General features: G+C 43.3%; 2 protein-coding genes across 6 annotated transcripts; one reads left to right on the top strand and one right to left on the bottom strand.

Moving 5' to 3' along the window:
- The first annotated feature begins 1,919 nt into the window (after positions 1 to 1,919).
- sp1 (sp1 transcription factor) lies at positions 1,920 to 10,712 on the top strand. Of its 5 annotated transcripts, none has more exons than XM_086086868.1 (6): positions 1,920 to 1,994; positions 2,558 to 2,625; positions 3,307 to 4,648; positions 6,760 to 6,901; positions 6,993 to 7,186; positions 8,177 to 10,712. In XM_086086868.1, exons 1-6 carry the CDS (start codon positions 1,988 to 1,990, stop codon positions 8,470 to 8,472), a joined length of 2,049 nt encoding a protein of 682 aa, XP_085942994.1. In that variant the 5' UTR covers positions 1,920 to 1,987; the 3' UTR covers positions 8,473 to 10,712. The 5 variants fall into 5 exon arrangements, with proteins under 5 accessions (XP_085942994.1, XP_085942995.1, XP_085942997.1 ...); XM_086086869.1 differs by having other exon boundaries at positions 6,996 to 7,186; positions 8,177 to 10,711; XM_086086871.1 differs by having other exon boundaries at positions 1,993 to 2,019.
- Positions 10,155 to 13,097, bottom strand: LOC147167495 (cell division cycle-associated protein 7-like). Its single transcript, XM_086086873.1, has 7 exons — positions 12,886 to 13,097; positions 12,233 to 12,538; positions 12,058 to 12,147; positions 11,623 to 11,766; positions 11,411 to 11,551; positions 10,943 to 11,092; positions 10,155 to 10,677 (listed from the first exon to the last, which is right to left on the bottom strand). The coding sequence occupies exons 1-7, from the start codon at positions 12,991 to 12,993 to the stop codon at positions 10,363 to 10,365; spliced, it is 1,254 nt and encodes a 417-aa protein (XP_085942999.1). The 5' UTR covers positions 12,994 to 13,097; the 3' UTR covers positions 10,155 to 10,362.
- Positions 13,098 to 13,619: the final 522 nt, after the last annotated feature.

The following is a 13,619-nucleotide window of genomic DNA, read 5'->3' on the forward strand; positions in this document are numbered from 1 at the left end:
AGCCATGATAAATTTCCAATAAAGCGAATATATTGTTGGGAATATATTAATACAAGTTTGTGGATCAAATGGGGTCCCAGTAGTTATTTGTAAATATGCTTTGGAATTTGAAAGTCAGAGTCACAGCTGCTGCAGACAATATGTAAACCAGCAACTGCAGTAGCTGTTGGATAAACTCTAATGTTTATTCTAGCTATTTGTGAGGCACCCTTCAGCCCCGAGTTCAAGAAGAGGTACACTGTCCACCCCTTTTACTTTGACATCTCTTTTAAGCCTGCATGTGCGTGATTTAGTTCTGTGTGGTCTGTACTGTAATGCAAAATATATACAGCAGGGTATAAATGGAATAATCAGTATATCAATCAATCACTACCTTTATTCATCCACATTCTTCCACTATCAATTTGACGCCTTCTTAAAATAATTGCCTGTCATTTTTCCGATTTTTCAGGAAACATACAAATTGAACCATTTGCATCATAAAGAGATTATCTAGGCTTTTTTTTGTGCAAAAAAAAATAGACTTAGGCAATTATTTTTAAGAGGGTGACTACTTAAAATTAAATGAAATATTAGAATTTAGGTTGCAAATATAGGTCAGTGCTTCTGACAGTGTTTAGGCCAGCAAGGAAGGCCTTGCAGGCCCTGGTTTAAGTTTATAGCCCAATTTGGACACTTTTGTAAATTTACACTACAATAAAAGATGTGCACTGACTAAAAAAAATAAAATAAAAAGGTCTAGTTTCTTCAGTGTTGTCTATGGCTTTATTCATTATTATTATTTGACTATTGCGCAATAATCATATCGCAATACTCCTGTCTTGGCAGCGGCAAAATATCGCGATGGTATCTCTTCGTGACCTGCCCTGCAACTCTTCGCCTACCTCAAGTGACAGTGTACATCAATGGCTTTTGTTTATGTGGGCACATGTGCTTCTACACTGACAGCCCCCTTGCATGGCGAAATCATCCAAAAACCCTCCCACAAGAGAGACATTCCCTGCCCCCGGCGCGGCTCGGGCCTGTCCTCTCTCTTCCACCATGGCCGACCCCCGCCCGCCTCTGCGCTCTTTCCCAACCCACAGGGCCACCAAGGGAGTGGCTAGCAGCCACGGAGGCAAGACTGAAAATAACCAGCCCGCCTTCTACAGTTCCACACCCGCCCAATTCCGTGTTTACATGCACTTATCTACCTATCGTTATCTAGCTGTGAAAATGTGAAAAAAATTGGCGTCAGGGGGAGAGCTAGATGTACTGAGTGTGACCAATTAACATGGCGCCTTCTACGAGACGAAAAACAAGAAAACCCACGTCTGGCTTACTCAAGAGGCGCAACCTAGCCCATTGCACCCGCCCTCCTCTCGACCAGGAGCCAATAAGATTATCGGGTTTAGAGTTGTTGCGGAAACGACTTGAAAGAACAATCTCCATTGGTGTAAAAGGCAATCATTTGCACTCGAGGTGCGCTTCTTTTATTTTTAAACGCTAAAGTAAATGCTTCAAACGTGCTGGTTTAACTCATTAAGTAAAAATAAATAAATAGTGATCTAACTAATTGATTAAAAATAAAAAGGTACATACTGTGAAATGTGAAACAATTATAACAAACACGTATTTTTTATTTTATTTACGTTTACTTCGTTATTGAAGTTGGGGGTAGGGGGCAATGGAGACAAAGTAACAAGTTACGAGTATAAAGTTCAATTTTTTTTTCCTAAATATAGGTAGCAAAAATAAAAAGTCTTCAGAAAAATGAATACTTAGCAAAGTACAGGTACATGAAACTTAAAGCAATTAATTGTATGTGATCACTGGGAATTTGTTATGCGTGTCACTTTAAATAGAGGCGAACCCAGCGTCCCTGTGACCTAAATCAAGTGCACCCTCTCAGGTCTCCTTCATAGTGGGGTGGGTGGCAACAAGTTTGTGTGAAGTTGGAAAAAGTTGTCAACTAGAAAAAGAAGAAACTCCTCCCGTCCTGAACATTATGAGCAGTAAGTCAACTTTTTTTTTAAAGCAGTAAGTATTCTCATGGTGAAGCGTCGACCCACCAGATAGATAGCGGATTGAAAGTACGACCGTTTAAAAAGTTTTATGCAGTGAGAAAAAAAAAACCCGTTTGGCTTTTTTCCCCTTTTTTTTTTTTGCGGCTCTCATACTTCTACTGTTAAGCACAACTACTTTACTGGCCCCTGTCGCGAATTGGGTTTACGATTTTTCTTTCACTTTAGTCTGTTCAAAGGTTATTGTTGATTTTCTATCCTAGTCGGGAACTAGTTTGTGCGCAGTGATCCGTGGGTAAATGCTCTACTTGATCAGTGTAGCTTAAGTTCACGTTAGCGTTGCTAATACGCTAGCTGGTTAGCCCCCCCTCCGAGTACTTGTGGCATGTATGGTTTCATTTATCGTCTCGTTGCTTGCCGCGTAAAGTTTTAACCGTGTATTTTGGGGCAATCGAACGCGGGTCGGTGCCACGTCGTTGCCGATATAATGGCACTCTCGAGACGACGGGGCGAAAAGTCTTAAGTGATCTTTCATAAAAAGTCTTCTTCCGCAGATCTGCAGCAGGGTGAAATGGCCGCGGTGGAGAGCGGCGGAGGCTTCGGTCAAAAGCGAAATTCACAAGTAGGTCAATCAGATCTCAACTGTGGTTATTCTTGTGTGTGTATTTTCATTGTTTCGCTGTGTGTTGTGTCTCTCCGCGGAGCACATGTCACTGGGTGGGACGTGGGCAGGTAAAATTCGCCCACAAACGGGGTGTTGCCGGCAAACCCCCGCGCTGGCGGTTCGTCTCGCTCGGCCCATTTGGCTGGCATAGGAGTGGGGGTGGCCACTGGAGCCGTGTGAGTTCATAGGGCCGCATTGCAAGTGGGTGGGATTGGGGGGGAGGGGAAGCCGAGCCCGCCGTTGCTGTGGGAAGTGGGAGAGGGGAAAGAAATGGCCCTCCCAGCTTCCCCTAATCGCCCACTCATCTCCTCGTATATCTGATTATTAATCGTAATTTTAATTATGTATCTAATTTAACATTTCATCTTTGAAATACTAAATAAAATAAAATAAATAGGTATGGCATGGGTTGGATGTAGCCTACGTATATTATTTTCATTCAAATATTAAATATTTTAGCTTAAAAAACAACAACATTCGCTACACATTATGCAACACCTTTGTTAAAAAAATCTACAAATTATAAAACCTCCCACTGTACAATTATTGATAACCACTCATTTACACAGCTTTATGCTCTAACTCCTTTTATCTTTTTGTGTTTATTTTGTATATTCCCCTCCCACCACCCTCATTTAGGACTCTCAGCAGCCATCTCCACTGGCCATGCTGGCGGCCACTTGCAGTCGCATTGACACCCCGGGAGAGAATGACTCTCCCGGAGAGCAGCAGCTGGACATGGGTGTGTTCACCTCTAGTGCCAATGGCTGGCAGGCTATCCCCATCAGCGTGCAGGGGTCATCATGCGGCAACACTGTTACCACCGACTCGATCATCGAGGCCGGCAAGGGCAGAGTGTTGTTGTCCCCATCGTCCTCGGTGGCCGTGAGCACTCAGCAGCAACAACAGTATGTCGTCACTCAGGCGCCGGCGATGCAGAGCCAACAGGTGCTTGCCGCCATCCCTGGTGTGATGCCCAACATCCAGTATCAGGTCATTCCTCAGTTCCAGACAGTGGACGGTCAGCCGCTGCAGTTTGCACATAGCCAGCAAGATGCCACTGTGGCGGCAGCCACTGCTTCAGGACAGCAGTTCCAGATTGTGTCCTCCGCCAATGGCCAGCAGATCATAGCCGCTGCCAACAGAGGAGCCGGGGCGGGAAACATCATCACCATGCCCGGCATCATTCAGGGCCCCATTCCCCTCCAGAATATCACCCTGGGCAATGGCGTCTTGCAAAACCAGACGCAGTTCCTAGCAAATATGCCCGTGTCGCTCAACGGGAACATCACGTTGCCATCATTGTTGCCCATCAGCACTGGAGCGAGCGTGACGCCAGCGGACGGCGACGCCAGCGGAAGCCAGCTCGTACACCAACAGGCCACATCTTCCAGCAGCGGCGCGGGTTACATGACCAGCGTGTCCACCGTCACTACGCAGACCTCCTCCTCATACGGCATGACGCAGAGCAGTAATGGAGCTGCATACCAACAGAGCGCAACTTCTCTTGGTGTCCCCATACAGCCGGACAACAGGGAGCAGCAGCAGCAGCAGCAACCACAGCAGCAACAGCAGATCCTCATCCAGCCCCAGCAGGTCCTCCAGGGGGCAACGCCCCTCCAAACCATTCAGCTTGGTACCATCACAACGGCAGGCGGTCAGGTGTTCGCCACTCCGACTCTTAGCCAGGAAGGCCTCCAGAACCTCCAAATCATGCCAAACACGAGCCCCATCCTGTTGCGCACGGTCGGGCCCAACGGGCAGGTCAGCTGGCAGACCCTGCAGATTCAGAGTCCGGCGGGGGCACAGATCACGCTGGCCCCAGTGGGCCAAACCCAGGGAGGCCCCGCCGCCGGCGGAGTGTCGGTCAACACCGTGCAGATCCCTGGACTCCAGACCATCAATCTCAACACGCTCGGAGGCGCGGGCCTTCAGATGCATCAGCTCCAGAGCGTTCCCATCACCCTCACGAGCACAGCAGGTCAGTCAGGGGGATCTCCTCCTCGCATCGTTTCAATGTGCAGTCAACATATTTGCAATTCACAACTTGTTAGCAGCCAGCAGCAGGGTATCGTTGAGACATGGCTCACCAGTGATGCGACACTGTGACTTACTAAGAATTAAAACAGTAGAAGAATGTTAACCTTTATTTATTTAGATATAACATGGTACACATTTCATAAAAGGGAAGTCAACCCCTTCCCCCCACACACACACATTTTTTTTTTTTGACAATATGTTCTATGCAGCCCCACTAGTCTAAATGCGATATCCTGGTTAATATTGCGTTAGTGGAATATAAGTTAAGCAACCTAAATCCAGCCGTTTTTATCAATATCAGAAGGCGGCCATTTTGCCACTTGCTGTCGACTGAAGATAACGTCACAGTTGCTCAGGTTTCGGGTAACAACCAATCATAGCTCACCTTCGGAAATCAGGTGAGCTGTGATTGGTCATTGCTTGAGCCCTGAGCAACTGTGATGTCCTTTTCCCCTCGACAGCCAGTGGCAAAATTGCCGCCTTCTGGTATTGTTAAAAACTGCCGGATTTCGTTGATTAACTCATATTCCACAAATGTAATATTAATCAGAATGTCATGTTTAGACTAGTGAGGTCACAACATATTATTGTCAAGAAATGTTTAAGGTTGACTTCCCCTTTAATGCACCAAATATTCTACATTTTGTTTAAAAATAAAATAAATTATGTAAAATGTTTTTTTTTATTTTATCACAATGTTTCAGAAAATGCCATTTGAGTTGAGATTTTAATACTTTTTTCTCACGGTTATCATACCGTCAGAATCTAATAGTAAAAGTAGTGCTGCTGAGTGAGTGTGTAAACATATCCAGCACATCCAAAAACACTTTTTCTCTTCCAAATGCAAACAGCCCTCTATCTCTGTTTGATCTTCCTTGCGTGGTTTTTGTTTGTTTGTTTGTGTGTGTGTGTGCGCAAATGGCTTCACCTGCGCAACCAGTCGGACTGCTCCAACGGCTGTATGAATGTGTGTGTGTCGTCATTAGGCTCAATCGCAACGTCTGTGGAGGACAAGGACGGGGGTGTAACTTGACCCCTCCCCGCCACTGTGTCGCAAACATTACTCCCGTTAGCTTTGTAAAGATTAATCACAAAAATGCAGCCAATAGTGCTCTCCATAATTCTGTCGAGAGCTGACAAAGTACTCATTCAGAGATTTTTTAAAATTTGAATAGTGGTGCTTATTTTCCAGAGAATGAGTTAATTTATTTCAGTTGTCCAAAAAAATGCAACCTTTTTTGTTACAGATTATTATTTTTTTAAACATGGAACAATGCTTTTCAGAGGGTGAAACCCTAATTTATCTATCAAAAATTATTTAATTTTTTATGTAATATTTTTTTAAGGAAACCATCAAAACCATTTAAAATAAAATCATGACTTGTAGAAAACTACAGTATAAGTGTTAAAACTTTTAAATTGAGCGACTGAAATAAATGACGTTTTCCATGATATTCTCATTTATCGAGATCAACCTTTGTGTCCAATTTGGTGCCAATCCAAGTGAGTGTGGCCTTGGTGGAGGCCGACAGTTGCCCGCGTGCGACTCTCGTCTTGTCCTTTCGATTGAGAATGACACGTCAGAAAGTTGTAGACTTGGAGGGAGTCCTCGCTTTGGGACATACAGCGTTTCACGCTCAGCTACGACCATACTTACTATTTTATCATTATGACTGTTTGGTACAGTATTTATAGCCTAGAAGGGGTATTGCAAAAACATTTTTTGTCTATTTATAACTTCCCTATTAATAATAGACAATGGCATGTTCAGACTTCAGCGGGGACGCGATAGATTTTTTTTATGTGAGTTTGCAACTCTTGTCATTTGTATTGTGGTGTATGCTGATCATTAGAGACTGGAGGAATGGATTAAGTTGTGTGAGACATTGTTATATAAATCTCATAACATCCCACACCATAGGATAATCTTTGAATCTGTTGAGATGTGGGGAAAAACGTGTATCCCACTTTAGGTAAATAACTATATAGGTAGTTGCAAACATAAAAGCGATAAATGTGGGTTTTTTCCCCATTTGTGTAAACGCTCTGCAGGAGACCAAACGTTGCAGGCAGGCACAGAGAGCTTCGATGACAGCGCGGCCCTCGACGACGAGGACATCAGCCCGCCGTCGCAGGGACGCCGCAACCGCAGAGAGGCCTGCACCTGCCCTTTCTGCAAGGATGGGGAAGCACGGTACGTCACGACCTCAACGCAAACTGCCATTTTTTTTTTTTGGACGTTCGTAAGCTCATTGTATTGCGTTTCTGTGTTCCGTGTCTCAAAGCAGTGACCCAACCAAAAAGAAGCAGCACATTTGCCACATGTCGGGATGCGGCAAGATCTACGGCAAGACGTCACACCTTCGAGCTCACCTGCGCTGGCACACGGGCGAGCGGCCCTTCGTCTGCGGCTGGGCCTTCTGCGGCAAGCGCTTCACACGCTCCGACGAGCTCCAGCGCCACAAGAGGACGCACACAGGTGAGAGGATGGGGAGGATGCAACGCGACCTCTTTCGTTTACATGGCGACGGCCTGAAAAAGTCAAAAAATGGATCTCAAATTATTTTTTTTTCATGGGTGATGCATGTTTCATTGAGCTCATATCGGCCATTATTAGAGCTCACATATAGCAAAGGATACACAGTGAATTCTGTAGAATAAATTTGACTCTAGGGGTGTTCGATTCCGCAATATATCGCGATATTACAGCGCGCAATTCTCGAATCGATTTTTAAACAATTTTTTTATGGGAATATTCAACAAATTAATTTAAGCATGGAAGAATGTTATATTAATGGAACATTAAGCCTTAATATTTTATTTCAGTGCTGTTCAAACATGAAACAGATTGTTTGTTAAGCCTGAATTTTCAGATACATTTTCATACAAATCTTACAGTGTACAAGTTTACTGATTAGTATTTTCTAAATTTGAGTTTAAAAAAACCCTGCAATAATCAATTTATAGATCTGTATCAGGATTAATCGAATCGAATCGTGACCTATGAATCGTGATACGAATTGAATCGCCAGGTACTAGGCAATTCACACCTATTTGACTCTATTCAGAGTTGGACTAAATAGACTTAGTTTTAGAGTAATATTTACACTTGTAAGAGAGTAAAATAAAGAATTGGAAAAAAATAAAAATGCGTCCTCTTGTGGTTGAGGAACGAATTCACAACCTTTTGGTCCCACTCTCTTGGATATAAGCAAACAGTAGGAGGGGCATAGGGTAGTGTAGCTGAAGGTCGTGAGTTCATTCCTCAACTCTTGAGTGACTTTTATTTTATTTTTCCCAATTCTTCATTTTACTCTCTTCTAAGTGTAAATTTTACTCTAAAACTGAGTCTATTTGGTCCCACTCTAAATAAAGTCAAATTTACTCTACATAATTTACTGTGTAGGTTTTAAAATCAGGCTGGATAACCACATTCTGATGCATATTTGTCTTTTATTTTTCTCTCAAGGTGAGAAAAGGTTTGCCTGCCCGGACTGTCCCAAGCGCTTCATGCGGAGCGACCACCTCTCCAAACACATCAAAACCCACTTCAACAAGAAAGGGGCGCTCCCCAGCAACAGCGCGGCCGCCGCGTCCGACACGCCTCCCGCCGCCCAGTCCCCGGAGGGTGAGGCCTTGTCGTCCGGCGACCAGCACTCCATTGTCACCATGGAGACGCTGTCCCCGGAGAGCATAGCTCGGCTCGCCAGCAGCGGGATCAACATGGTGCAAGTGGACCTGAATCATATCAACGGCAACTACTAAGAGGAGCACGCCGCGTTCAGGGACCGCAGACATTGATCAAACAGGATTATGCATTTAGATTTAAAAGTTGCAATGTTTTGTTTTTTTGTTTACAGGAATCATCACGCGCCCCCCACGACTACAATCAATCATCTCCGTAATGAGACTGCAATAAAATGACAAAACATTTCTCACCGTAATAACAATGTCCTACAAACCTTTAGCATGTTCAGCACAATGAAAAGCATAACTTAAATTTTTTTATTTTATACATCATGTAGCTCAGAAAATTGTAGAGGGGAAATTTCCTGGGTATTAAAATGTCATACCCAACGCAGTCATGTTTAAACATGTCGCTGACTTTACCTTTCTTTAAGGAGCCCTTCTCTCAGATTAATTAACAGGTTCACGTTAAATATCACATCGAGTTACGGTGATTTACATTTGTTTTTGTTTTTTTAACTCTTTCTTGAATGCATCACACATTTGATCGGTTTCAAGGCTACATTCAATCCATCTTTAAAGCCAAACGGAGCATGTTTTTTTTCTTTTCTTTAGGAGAACTGGATTTCCACACCATCTGAATATGGGGATTGTGACTTGAGATGAATATCAGCCATTCGATTGAAAGTACTAAAATCTTGAAGTTATTTAACATGTTTAAGTACACAGCCAAGATAAAGTGTTATGATTCATTACGTTTCATTGCAAACAAAACCCAACGTGTGTGTGTGTGTACATATCTATATATAAATATATATTTGCTAAGAAAAAAAATTCCAGCAATCTTAGCCTAGGCCGGATGGTCTTTGTTGATTGTGAGAGGTTGCCTTTTTAGTTGTTTGCCTCTCGTGCACAATCTTAATTGTTGGTGTATGTAGATCAAGTGAACGATGCATTTGTATATAGTCTTGATGTTCCAAGAACTTTTCCTCTCCCTCTGTGGTACCAGCCGACACTTGGCCTTGTGGGGTTACTTTTATTTGTGAAATATTTTTGTTTGAAGCCATACGGCGCATATGCTGAAACCAAAGGTTCACACACATAAGCCGAAAGAGCAGTGGTCATGTCTTTTTGTTGAGTTGTAACCGGACAAAGTAATTTGCAGGAGACTCCAGGTTCTTGCTTAAGATTTGTTTGTTTTTTGTGTCATGTACACAAAAAATGTAACCTCCGCATTTGACCCTTGAACACACACACACACAGGTAGTGGCACCCATTGGAGCAGGGGGTTACTTAAGCGCCCCAGGGAGCAGTTTGGAGGTATGCGTGTTTTGCTTACGGACACAGCAGCCAAGTTGTTCAGTGTATTAAAAAGGTCAATTCAGAATGATGCTCGTCAATACTGTGAGAATGTCTTCCTTTAGGGGGCAGTCGTGGCTCAGCGGTGAAGATATTCACCTGCCACTGTGGGGGTCCATCAAGACCATCCCCGGACATGTGGCTGCAGTGTCCTTGAGCAAGACTGACACCCTGAACTGCTCCAGTGTGTGGCACAAACTGTTTGTTTGCTGTGACGGGTCAAATTTTGTGTGCATGCCAAAAAAAAAAGAAAAGATTTCACCATGTGTCTGTCAGGCTCCCCCCCCCCCCCCCCGCAAACTCTACAGACAAGTGCTCTTTGCCTTTATCATCCCCCTGCCTGTTTTAAATAAGGGATTTTATATTGTATATTACTGCAAATGAAAACAGCTGGATTAAAACCTCAAATATTCTCTTGCTTTATTATACGTGTGTCCTACCTAAAAACAACCATAAAAGAAAAACCTTTATTGGTTATAAAAATAAATAAAAGCAACTTCACATATCTACATCGTCACCATCGCACTTCAGTTTGTTGCGGAGACTGAAAGATGAAATGCACGTGTTACACATTTTATATTCACTCAACTCAATACGGGGGTCCTCAGTTCACAAGGGCTCCAGGCCATTAAAAAAAAAGAAGACAAATGGTAACAAAATACGACTACGCATTCTGACGCCGTCCAGCAAACTAGATCGCTGCATGCCCTTTCGTAACCTTAAAAAAACATCTCTGTACCATTGTTCACCAAGTACCCCCGTATTGTCCTCTGCTGCCGAAAGATACCTGCTGAGGTAGGAGTGGACGTCCGAGAAGCCGTGGTACTGCGCAAGAGGGAACAGGATGCCGGTGGGGCAGCGGCCTTCTCGCTGCCGGCAGAAGCTGCAGTTGCAAATGCCTCGGCAGGGAGGGCAATGCCACTCCTGAGTAGACACAAAAAGTGACTTAACACAATTTCAACATGATCATAGTAATCTAGATAATTTCAAACATGTAAATTAGTGACAGTGTTTATAAAGTGTAACAATAAAGACATAGTGTTGGACAAAATTCTTGCTGCTATTCTACATTGTTCACAATGAGAGCGCCACTGCCACCATGTGTAGTTGGTGTGCAATTACACTTTATTCTCATACAGAAAAAAAAAGTAATCGCCCGTGCCCCCTATTTGAGACAAATTGGTCAAACCGGATCCAGCAGCGCCTTCTTGACGTCCTCCCCGTATCGGTTCCTCAGACACGGTCCGCAGAACTGGCCCTGGATGCCCCGACAGCCCTCGTTACGGCAGCACGTCTTTGTGTCCACCGTCTTTTGGCGACATTGGTGACACGTGGAGCCCTGGAAACAAACAAACACAGCTCCTTTAAGAAACTGCACCCCCAAAGGAAAACCCGATAAAGTAAATTATAATATATACAGTCGGGGATCTAGTCTAACTTTTGCACCAGTGCTACCCAACTGTCAAATTTACTTGAATGCACCTCGTTTCTCGCCAAATGCAAGAAATGTCAGTGTTTAATGTAATGTTCTTGTTATGACCCAAAGGTTCGAGGATATTGGCCACAAAAAGGTGACGCAGCATCTTGAAACTGATTGCCTTTCACTGTATTCCGCATTAGGTTATACTAATGAATTAAGACTGCTGTGTGTACTTACAGTGACTCTGTTGTAGACCTTCTCGGTCATGTGGTCGGCCACCAGTTGGAGCTCATCCTCCGTGATGTCGTCCACGGGCCGGATCACGTGAGGGTTGGGATTGGGCCGCGGGGTGAGGCGCCTCTGCGGGGCTCGCCGTACCTCGAACCCAAAGTCAAACATAATATGAAAGCACTCAAATTTACTGACACTGTCAAGAAATAAGAAATTACCTTGAGAAGTTCCTCTTCTAAGCTGAGCTCGAGCTCGGCCTCCTGTGGGCCAGGGAGGTCTTCACATCCACCCATGGAGCGGGTCTGTCGACGGGACACCCGCTCTGGGTTCTTCCTGGGCTCTCTTATTGAGCTGTGTGGGTGCTGAAAACGGGTTTGTACAACACAATTCAATATAAGACACAGAGACATCCACTGGCCACAATATTAGGTACACCTGCACAACCCATTGAGGTCTAAAAAGAAAAAAATAAGCACACAAATAAAGGCCTTCCTGTAAAAGATGCCTTTTCTCTTTGCCACTCAATGACAAGACAACGTAATGTCTCTCAAAACTGCACATTATAACCTGTAGTTATAAGCATAGTGTTTTTGACATAGCTCTTTACCGTATATCCCATCGTGTCCATTTATTGACAATTGATAGCTACTCACAGAGGTTTTGTCTTTGGGCTGCTTAGCTTTATGTTTTTTCAGAAGATTGGCTCCTGACATCTTCTCCAGGTCCGCCATCAGCTGAGCCAACTATCGCAGCACAGAGAAAAGAAAACATTGCGGCTTTTTTTACCAACGCTGCAGCGACTTCATGATGCGCAATTGTGTGGTTTACCATGGCTTTGTTTGCCTTGATGTTACGCTCTCTCTTCACCAAGAAAGAGTCTGACACGTCTTCGGGTTCTTCTTCAGAAAAAACAGATCTGACTTCTTTTGCCCAACTCTTTTGGCTACTCTCTTCTTCCTCTGTGTCATTCTCAACATTGTAGTCCTCATCACTAGAGTTATGGGCGGTCAGAGACGAGTGTAACGCCACCCTCAGGTTGAAGCTTTTGGAAGATTTGGCGTTCTGCTGGTTGGAGGAAACAGAAAAAGGCCGGCCTCCATCTTGATCTTGATCTTGATCTTCATCGTCACTTTTCTAAATAGAAGGTGCATGGGTGGGTTAAGCAAATTTGTATTAAATTCTTATTCATGTAACTGCCTTGACTACGTGCGTTACTCTCGTTTTTAGTTTTATTTCAAATGCAGGTATTGACGACCTCATGTGCTCTTCAACATTAAAAAACAAACGAACTTGATTGTAGTTTACAGAACAAACATTGCACGCTCTTCAACACAAAGGACCATCAGACCATATTAAAAAAATTCCGCTTAGTCTTAAAGATTGTGTCATTAGTCAACCATGTCTAACAAACTTCTACTTGGCACGCACCCACACACACGCGCTAATTAAATTAACTTGAAGAGAAAAATAAAATGGCGTACCTGGTCAAAGTGGTCACTTAATTCGTCCTCGCAAAAGCCATAAAACGTTTTTTCGCTGTCTGAGTCTTCTGCGAAAATTTCAGCCAGCTCCTTCGTGAGGTGCAACATCCCAAAATGTTTCTTCCAAGTGATTAAAATCACAACCCAAAACGTCAAAACGTTTAAAATCCAGTTTGTAACACCATTTTAGTTTTGACGAAACAGGAAGTGCAGCAGGTAAGGTTGCCCGCCAATTAAGACGACTGATTGCGAGGATGCGCTTGTTTTGGTGAAAAAGGTAGCGCGAATTCTGTCTCTCCATCACTATTGTGTATAATCTCCGCCCCTCGGATCACCCAACGTATCAAAAACAGACTTCTTTTAATACTCCAAAGAGGAAGAAATGTGTCCCAGGTGATTCAAAATGACGTTTTGATTCATTAAAAAAAGAAAAAAAATTTGAAAGACAAAAAGACCGGTACATGTGTAGCACTGTAGAAAAGTATTACATATACAAGATGATAGGGCCCAGTATCTTCGTTTTATTATTATTATTATTATTATTATTATTATTATTATTATTTCAGCAGCAATTTTCTACCAAAAATTAAAAACAAGAGCCATTATTATAAAACTTTGTGACAAATAGCTATGATATTGCTTGAAAATTCAATTTAAGAACATTACTCTCATGCTTTGGCTGTCATTAAAATGTACAAATATAAACGTTATTTATGAATTAATTTATTTTCTTT

This window comes from Leptonotus elevatus, chromosome 10, assembly GCF_054856555.1.
Source record: "Leptonotus elevatus isolate MCC_2025b chromosome 10, RoL_Lele_1.0, whole genome shotgun sequence".
NCBI classification, from domain to species: Eukaryota; Metazoa; Chordata; class Actinopteri; order Syngnathiformes; family Syngnathidae; genus Leptonotus; species Leptonotus elevatus.